This window comes from Lissotriton vulgaris, chromosome 1_1, assembly GCF_964263255.1.
Source record: "Lissotriton vulgaris chromosome 1_1, aLisVul1.2, whole genome shotgun sequence".
In the NCBI taxonomy this organism is placed as follows: domain Eukaryota; kingdom Metazoa; phylum Chordata; class Amphibia; order Caudata; family Salamandridae; genus Lissotriton; species Lissotriton vulgaris.
The window spans coordinates 90,431,271-90,441,572 of NC_141685.1; the positions used below are offsets into that span (position 1 = coordinate 90,431,271).

Sequence of the window (10,302 nt, forward strand, 5' to 3'; positions counted from 1 at the left end):
GACGTCCATTTCACTTTCCATTTTTAGCTCAGTTGATATAAAAATAGCCAAACCCCCACAAAGTCTGCCACAGTTACTTGTTCTCTTAGCTAATGAGTAATAACCCTATACCCTTCCAATCTAAAAGGAACTAAAGCCCAAGTCTCTTGTAAACAAATGTTTTGAAATCAGCACAAAGTAGCTAGTTGGTTATTCTAAATCTTTGCTTGAACCCCATTTATATTCCACGAACATAATCTGACCCTTTCATTCACAATTGTTGGCCCCCTTAAAGGAACTTCAGATTGTAGATGTCAATCCTGCCTAACATTATGAAGGGCTGCTGTTAGCCAACCTAATTTGACAGTGTCAAATAATAGGTCTCCTATTTGTTCCTCTAATGATTTTAAAAGATGACCGTTGGACATACCTATGTTTTTTTTAATATTGAGTATTTCTTATTATTCTCGGTTCTCATTTGGTTATGATTTTGTAATTTTGTTGAAACAAAAGGACGTTGCAGGGGAGTTGTTATTTTTATTCCCCAGTCCTGAAAGCGATTATGTTCTTGCATAATAAGGCTGGCGGCAGTAGAAGATGTCCAAATTACTAATGTCGATTCACGATTATTCTTGATTGTGAGGAATTCAATTGATTCTATGTCGGTACATTTAATTTCCTTTAATGAGGGTACTGCATTACACAATTTTAATATGTTTTCCACGAGTCAAGATATCATTATTACCCCTAGATTTATATTCCATCGAAAAAATTACCTGCACCACTCCTTTTTGATCTGGGTTATTTTATTTAATTTGTTGCAGGCTATTTTCACCTTCAGCATGCTCAATTAACCTTCCATTATGATTACTAACAGTTTGAGACCATAATTGTCAATGTTTATGTAACTGCTTCGTTTCGATTCCCAGATCTTGTGGTAATTTAATATCCTTCCAGGTTTTTAACAAATCTCTATTTGTTTCATCCCCTCTGATACTCTCACTCTTTGCTCTATTTGTTTCCAATTGTGATGGCTTATTCTCCACCTGTTTATTACATTCCTCCACTTGCAGCTTTTCTAAGGACTGAATGTTCCCATTCTCTATAATTTTTATACTATCAGCTTGCTTGTTTAGGCATTTATTTTTCATAACTGCTTGTACCTCCGATAGATCCTTATTAAATAGAGGTTAAAAGGGTTTTGTTGGAGACATGTGTTTACCCTCACCTTCACAATATAATATTTAGTCAAGGTTGTTTCCAGTGTTCAATCTCACTATATTTGATGCATTTGTTGTTTTAAAAACTTTTAGAAGCTTTATTTCTTGCTTTCTGTTGTTTTTTCCTCTGTCTTTTTGATAGAGGAACTTCCGGAGCTGCGTCTGTCATTGTTGATTGTGTCGAGCATATGTTTATCACTTCTTGATCTTTTGTTTTATCATCTATTTTTTCTTTAACAACAACAGTATTGTCTTTACATTTTATTGTATCTTTAGAGGGGGAGTCGGTCTTGATGGGTTGAATTCCCACATTAGGAAAATTCACTTTTACATCGTCAATTATTGTTTTTTAAATATCCGGAATGGTAGCCAGTTTAATTAGTGGGTCACAACTACACTCTGCATATGTAGATATTGGCTGAGATTGTGCCCTTACTATTAGATTATTTTGTGTTGTTATCTTCTGCTCAGTTCCAGCAACAGAGGATGCCGCAGCGCTCAAGAGATCTATTTGGACCTCCTTTTTGTTGGACTGATATGTTAAAGCTTTCAGAGTTAATTGCGAGGTTTTGAAGAATAAATACCAAATTGCTGGTGCGTTCCCACTTCCTGGTACCTGGGTACCTGGGTTATGGTGTTGCCCATTTATGAATGATAGGTCCTTATACTTCTCTTTTTGTGGTCCTTGAAAATCATGTCCCTTGTCACAAGAATTAATGAAGTGTGGACTACTATTCAAAATGTCTTTTTCATACGTAGTACTCCAACGCTGCAGAGTTTCTGGGTTGCTGGTGTATTCATCCTTATTAATTTGAGATCCGTTATTTTGATTACATTTCGACTGGTCCTGTTTTTGAACTGAATTCATTTTAGACAGAGTAAGATCCGATTTCAGTGGGGTATTGGCTTCCCTTATGATTTTCACCTTACCATCTAGTTCATTTGGAGCTTCTTGGTCTGGTTGATTTATTTGGCCCAAATTAGATGGTTCCCCTATACCGTTAGCTTTTCTGATTTTTACTTGCACTTCTATTGTCATTGGCTGCCTAAGTTGGTAGTAATTGCTGAGTAGCTCCCATTGTTAGATTTGTGCATTTTGGGTCCTTTTGTTGTGAACGACCAGTAAGTGGAATAGTTAACATCGCTAGGTCCGTTATTTGACCCCAATGGTTGACTTGGTCCTTAGTTTAATTTGACATTTGTTCGACTTCAGCTTCAGACTCAGGGGGGCCTGGTTCACTTACTCCTTGCTTAGGGGATATAATATTTGTTCTACTCAGTGGTTTAATTGGAGTTTGAAGATCACATGGGTTAGTTAGCAATGTTAGCATAGCATCAGTTGGATCTTTCATAAAATCAAACTTTCACAGCGACTTTCCCAGTTTCTCAAATGTATGGACCTTAGATGATTTAAAGGACTATAAGTCAACTGCCTATTTTATTTTAAACGTATCTAATATTGGTGTTTGTTGTATTTTTCTTTTCCTTTTGATAGGAGGGAAAGGTGGCCGCTCCTTTCCTGAACTCATAATACACCCTCTAAGGAGAAGAAGTCTTGTTCCTTTCAGAGAATCAAACAGGCCAGTGACAAGACCAAAGGGTGCTTTGATAGGACAAAAACACCACCAGACACCTCCAAGGGAAAACACCCACAAAGCACACCTCCGTACAGAATCCGCTGGTACTGCTGGTTACTTAATTAATTAATTAATTAACCAATTGATTAACATCCGGGCACCGGGTAGGGCTATAGTCTAGGTATGCAGAGTAATTCAGGGGCCGAGGAGTGCTTCAAGAGGGTCTAAGTCTATTGTCACTTTTCCCTTTCCATAATTTCTCAGATTTTGTATTACAGACTTATTACAGATTCCAATGGCTCAGCGACTTAGGGACCGATCAATCTTAGCTACTCGTCACACGCCACACACCTCTTGCCACTTGTTACTCACCACTCACTGTTCATTGCTTGTTCGTTGCTATTCATCTCTGACAAGAGTACAAGGGAGAATGCTGGCAATCGTTCAGGAGCAGGAGCGGAATCCAGAGCTAGTCCCACTACAGACGGCAGATGTGGGCACTTCCCTCCACTCCTCGGCTTAGCTCTGTCTGCTCTGCTCAATGCTTAGTAAATACGTAAAATCAGGCGGCAGGCCAAGGCTCCTCTGTGCTCCTCTATTCTCCTCTGTGCTCCTCTATTCTCCTCTGTGCCCTTCTGCAGCCACCGCACCAGTAGCACCGCAGGCCAAGGCTCCTTTGACCTCTGCAGCGGCCGCCGCACCAGCAGCACTAGCAGCGCCTTAGCACCGCGGTGCCGGCAGCGGCCGTTCCTGCCCCCTCAGCAGATCCATAGAACTTAAAGCGCCTGCATAACAGGACGCGAATGAAGCTGGAGAAACCTTCGGGAGCAGGAACCGGTCACAAAACAAATGCGGGCAGTCGTCCCAGGCTTCGCTCCGCTTGCTCATCAACTTATGCGTCTTTGCAGTCTAATTTTGCTGTCTGGAAAAAAATGGTGCCCTGGTTTTCTGCACCCAGTAAGTCCAGGTGCATAAAAACCTAACAACTGATAATCAGGTGGAATAAAATGAACACATGAAAGTACGGCTTCATTTCATTGCTATTGATTCATACTCTGGACCATATTTGAGGGATTGGTCTAGGCATAGTCCTCGCGGCCCATAATAGGTTTGCTTGAGGCTGAGGCCAAAACTCAAAAGTCAGGATACCAGATACAAGTAGGTGGTAACTCAGGGCAGGGGAAAATGCCTGTTGTCCGTGGGGGAGTCATTCCAGTCCCAGAAATCTGCATTACAAATTAATTAATAGTATATATTTTTATATTAGCTGTTTGGTACCAGTCCATATGACTTTAATATCTGCCTTTGGGGTTCTATGTTACAACTTCATAGGGTACATATATCCTTTGTGAGCTTAACCGCATCGCTGCTGCGGCGATTTTTGCGGTATGCTGCATTTTTCATTATCCCGCTTTACATGACGAGCTCAGCTCGTCATCAGCACACGACACCCGTGGCTGATGACGAGCTGAGCTCGTCATCAGCATCGAAAGGGTTAATAAAATGTTGAAAATTCTACAAATCCTCCCTCCTACATCCAAGTACTCTCATGCTACCATTCTACACTCTGCTCTGTCTGGAAAAACAGCTCAACATTTTCCAAATTCTGCATTAATTTGGCTTGTAAATTATATTTTTGGAAATGTACATGTATTAACTATTTCATTTTAATACTATAGGGGATTGAAATTACGGACGAAGAAAGAAAGATTTAGCAATAATCAACTGAATGTCAGTGCCATAAGAAGGATTATTTTGAAACATTGAAGGACATCCAGCATTCTACGTTTAAATAATTTCCAAAAATCTAGGTGTGGCGAGGAAAGTACTATACCTGTAAGTGAAGTCTCTAATTTTGCATTTCATTAACCCAGAGCAAAACCATATCTGTGCACACAGCATCAGAAATAATGTTGAAAGACCACTTCAGCATCCTCATCTGAAATATTATCAGAAAGACAAATCGCCTCAGCATGGCAGAATAACGTTCATCTAAAGCATCATGTAATTCTAGAGAGGAAGCACACACTGCATAAAAGAAAGTTATTACAAAAGGTATCTTCTGCATATCATCAAAGAAAAGATGTTGAAAGAAGACTCTGAAGCTGACACATTGGCAAGCAAAAGATTGAAAAATCACATTTGTTCAACAACCATTGTTAACCAGTTACACACGTTTGAGACTATCTGCCTCTAGATAGAACACCACGGCCCACTCTGCTCACTCTTGCGAAAACCTTAAAAATTCACCACTTTATTGTGTTCATGACCATCTCAGATTGTTTCCTTTTTATTGTGTACTGTTCTGTAATTCTATGTAAATCGCCTCAACATTATCTGTTGTGCAGGAGTGATATGTAAAACTGTTAAATATAAAAATGGATTACATGAGCACCGTTGCGCTATAGCTAATGTAAATAAATCATCGTCTTCAGAACTACAAACCTTAACCTTACACCAAACATAGAAAGGGTAAAAGGAACTGATGTTCTGCGACTGGTGATCCACAATAGTACTGTGCATGTTCTAACACCCTTAGTTACTACCTTTACGTCAGTGCAAAAAGGTACTTATCAGTTTAATCATTAAATATCAGACCAACACCTCATTACTGCATTGCTAAGAACCTATACAAATAGATTGGAGAGAAACATCGATCACAAAATAATTTACTGCCGGAGAGGCTATTACCTAAAGACTATTATCTACTAGAACAATTTCAACAGGTGTTACAGGACTGCTTCCAGACATATTTTGCTCAATTCAAGTGTTAAGAAGATTACACGCAATTTCTTTTAGAGATAAATGCTGAACAATATCTAAACAAGCCCGACTCTAAAATCAGGTTCACTCTTACCGTGGCATAATAGTAAGAGAAAACTAAACATAGAGATATTAACCCTAGGAATACACCTTCTGAAAACACGGACTGTTAGAACAAATTCAGTGTTCGAACCCGCCTCAATCAAGGCAAAATAACTGAAATTGGGGAAAAAAGTTACTTGTGCCAAAAAAGATACAGCTATAAATCTTATCTCACAGAATTTGACAGAATGCACACTGGGGGAAACCACTCTCAGTGCAATGTATGCCAAAAAAGTTTCAGGCGTAAATCTTATCTCACTGAGCATATGAGAATCCACACTGGGGGAAATCACTCTCCGTGCAAAGTATGCCATAAAAGTTTCAGGCGTAAATCTTATCTCACTGAGCATATGAGAATCCACACAGGGGAAAAACCTTATCAGTGCTCTGAATGCCAGAAAAAGTTTAGTATCAAAGCGAGTCTATATCGACATGCATTAACCCACTCTGTGGAAAAACTTTACCAGTGCGCTGAATGCCAAAAAAGTTTCAGCCGTAAATCTTATCTCACTATTCATATGAGAATCCACACTGGGGAAAAACCTTATCAGTGCTCTGAATGCCAGAAAAGGTTTTGGAACAAACCTAGTCTTTCTCGACATGTAATAACCCACTCTGGCAAAAAACCTTACCAGTGCTCTGAATGCCAGAAATGTTTCAGTCAAAAAAACATTCTCACTCAGCATAGAAGAGCCCACACTGAGGATAAACCTTACCAGTGCTCTGAATGCCAGAAATCTTTCATTTACAAACACAATCTCACTCTGCATAGAAGAATCCACTCTGGGGAAAACCCTTATCAGTGCTCTGAATGCCCAAAACATTTCAATTGTAAATCACTTCTAACTGAACATTTGAGATTCCACACTGGGGAAAAACCTTATCAGTGCTCTGAATGCCACAAATGTTTCAGTACAAAAAGGATTCTCACACATCATATAAAGATCCACACTGGGGAAAACCGTTATCAGTGCACTGAATGCCACAAATGTTTCAGTGAAAAAAGGAGTCTCACACATCATATAAAGATTCACACTGGGGAAAACCGTTATCAGTGCACTGAATGCCACAAATGTTTCAGTGAAAAAAGGAGTCTCACACATCATTTAAAGATCCACACTGGGGAAAACCGTTATCAGTGCACTGAATGCCAGAAATGTTTCCGAGACAAAAGAAGTCTTTCTCAACATACAATAACCCACACTGATGAAAAACCTTATCAGTGCTCTGAATGCCCAAAAGAGTTCAAACTTAAATCACTTCTAACTGCACATGTCAGATTCCACACTAGGGTAAAACGTTATCAGTGCTCTGAATGCGACAATTGTTTCAGTCAAAAAAACAGTCTCATTCATCATATAAGAACCCACACTGGGGAAAAACCTTATCAGTGCTCTGAATGTCACAAATGTTTCAGTCTAAAATACAGTCTCATTCATCATATAAGAACCCACACTGGGGAAAAACCTTATCAGTGCTCTGAATGCCAGAAATGTTTCAGTGACAAAAGCCGTCTCATTCATCATATAAGAACCCACACTGGGGAAAAACCTTATCAGTGTTCTGAATGCCACAAATGTTACAGTAAAAGAAATAGACTCACTCAGCATATAAGAACCCACACTGGGGAAAATCCTTATCAGTGCTCTGAATGCCAGAAAAGTTTCAGAGGTAGAGATGGTTACAAGCGCCATAAGAAAATACACCATCAAAATTATTCAGTGCTGTCTCCGGCTCGTACAGCTTAAAGTCCTCCACCGGATTTATGTGACTGGTCCTCGCCTGATTCGTATGGGATACTCTTTGGATGGGTTGTGTAAGCTTGGATGCGGCCTAACGGGCACTTTCCTCCATATACTCTGAGAGTGCCCGGCGGTTGTGCGGTTCTGGAGTCGAGTGCATGCTGTGATGAAGGAGGTCACGGGTGTTGCGTTGTTGCCTGAAGCTAGCCGTTGTTTGTTGAATGTTTGGGAGCCGACTCATTATGATGTGGCGCAGACTCAGTGGGTGAACCTCGGGAATATGATTGCCAAGAGAGATATTGCACAGTTGTGGGGATATATGAGACCGAACTGTCACGTACCATCAAGGACTTGGATGAGGAAATTTTTAACCTCAAAAGAGACTTATCATCTGCAATTGATCCGACTATTTGGGATACCACCCTAGAAGAACTTAATGCAAAATTGGATTGATATAATCGTGAATTACAGGAAGGCAAGATCAGGAAGTATCGACGCGATACTATAGATTATAAATTAAACGAGGTCTACACGTGGGTAGAGATATATGCTAGGAGACGTGTTTTCCCACAAAAAAAATGAGTTCAAGTGAAGAAAGTATAACTACAGACCAAGACATCTCTGCATCGCGACAACCCATAGCAAAATCACCAGCAATTCCTACCACTTCCACTGTAAATGCCTCTAATGCACAATCAGAGAACACCATAACAACAGGTTCTAAGCATTTCTGTATGCCACAGGTACATATTCATCTCCCTTTACGTGTTTGGTAGTCAGACGTAGAGCAATATGCCTACATAAAATGTTCTGTTTTTCACTCTCCTACAGGTTTTTTATCGGGAGTTAAGTTAACCCAGTAGTAGCATACCATTTTCCACACTCATCCAGTCTACAGATGCATACATGAAATTGTGATCATACACAAAGTATTACATTAATTAGTATATCACGATGCTTCCTGTGCATTTTAATGATGATATTCTTGGTGCTGTATATTCTTTTAGGGTTTATATTAACATTTACATCACATAAGCATGTTATAATATGGTTTCCTCATGAGATTGAGTTTTCTCAGAGTTTGAATGATGAGAATTTTATGTGCACTGAACGCATTTAAACTGGGTCCGACATCATGTCCACGACATATTAGGCTTATATCTGTTTACTTGCATGGTGTATTTGTAATATGAGCGCAATACCCTTCAGAAGGTTCAATGTGATCAACATATGATGTGATGTGTTTTATGATTTATACCTGGTTATGTAGATTAAGCTTGCTAGAATACATATTCAGTTTTCAACTTTATTTCCAATGTACAATGTTTAATACCACCATATATCATTGTTTCCCCTTTAGTGTCTTTCACGTCCTAAATATCTCTTATAAAGCTGTAAATATTTTTCCACTTTGTACTGATTAGTTCTTCTGTATGTTTTAGGATTTCGCCCCAGCGGAAGGGTACCTCCGGGTCCCGAAATGCGTTGGGCTTCGATTTTCAAGGTTATCAACTTATATCATTCCGTGTATCACCCATGATCAATGTATTTGAAATGCCCAGAGACATGTAAAGAGAATATACGTTGTATACAAAGTCTTATTTTCATGTAAACAGAGATTTATTGTTCTTCAGAACCAATAGATAAACGTTAATATACATGAGTAGAATGTATTAATGTATACATGTTGCATAAAAGTTCTATGAATTAAATAATAGAACGAGAAACTATATAGTATTCATTGAGTATTGATTAATCTGAACAGTAGTTTTTCTCAAATTGTTGGAAAAAGAATTTTTCCAGTAGGAACAGTGCGCACTACAAGTAGGTTTTCTCCTACTTAGTTGTCACTTAATTTCTTGTGCTAGCCAACACATTTCAGTAGTGCTGCACCCTTAGATTAGGTAGTTTATAGATGCTCTTATAATTATATTCTGAGTGCTCCTCTTACATTTACATTCTGATCTCAGAGACCGCCCACGATCTTGGCATGGAAGGTGAATATGGACTGGTGCATGTTTAGAGAGAAGACAGTATATGTGGCGCGCGGCAGACCCAAAAAATGGGGGAAAGTCTGGGGCCAGTGGAACTCCTATCGTGGTGAAATATGTACACCTCCCTTCACAGACGTCTCGGATACTCCACCTTCCCCCTGAACCGACATTCCTACTAATGTTTCAGCTATAATGTTTCCTGGCTTGCAATTCCCCTTGCTTCCCCCCCCCATCCCGTATTGCCGATTGTATCAAACTGATACGCATTTCCTTCCTCACAGGACGCTTCACCATTTGTAATGATTTTATTGCCTTGTTTAGTTTTTGTTCATGTTCAATTTCTGTTGTGAATGCCAGAAATTCCTATTTAATTGGCACAGCCTCACTAACCATAAGCGGCTCCATACTGATCAAAAATCTCATGAGTGTTCTGAATGCCAGAACAGCTGCAGAGAAAAACGCTATCTCACCATGAGAAACTCCACACTGGAGAAAATCCTTATGCCATAAAAGCTTGAATCTGAAAAACAGTGTTATGCTTCATGAGAGATCCCACTCTGGGGAAAAACCTTATGAGTGCTCGAAATGCAAGCAAAGTTTTGGTTACAAATTACTTCTCACTTGACATGAGCGAACTCACACGGGTGGAAAAAGCCTTATGTGTGTTCTGAATGTCAGATAAGGTTTAGTCTCGAATACTATGTTACTTCACATGAGATAATTTACACTGGACTAAAGCCTTATACAGTAGGGGAAAGCCAGAAACGTTTTACTCAGGAAGGATATCTCACTAAAGGAGATCTCAGTGTAGCCATGTAGTGTTTTGAGGGTAGGTTGCAGTGTTGGGGGAGTAGCTTTAGGGCAAGCAGAAAGGGCCAGTGGTTTGTGGGAACAGATGATGGCAGTGTTTTGGGGGAAGGGGCTG

The 10,302-nt window shown here is 39.6% G+C and overlaps 1 protein-coding gene across 1 annotated transcript; it reads left to right on the forward strand.

Annotated features, from left to right (window-relative positions):
- Positions 1–5,751: 5,751 nt before the first annotated feature.
- On the forward strand, positions 5,752–10,002 carry LOC147737508 (uncharacterized). The gene is made up of 2 exons (XM_086924297.1): positions 5,752–7,313; positions 9,900–10,002. The coding sequence occupies exons 1-2, from the start codon at positions 5,830–5,832 to the stop codon at positions 10,000–10,002; spliced, it is 1,587 nt and encodes a 528-aa protein (XP_086780423.1). The 5' UTR covers positions 5,752–5,829.
- The last annotated feature ends 300 nt before the right edge of the window (positions 10,003–10,302 follow it).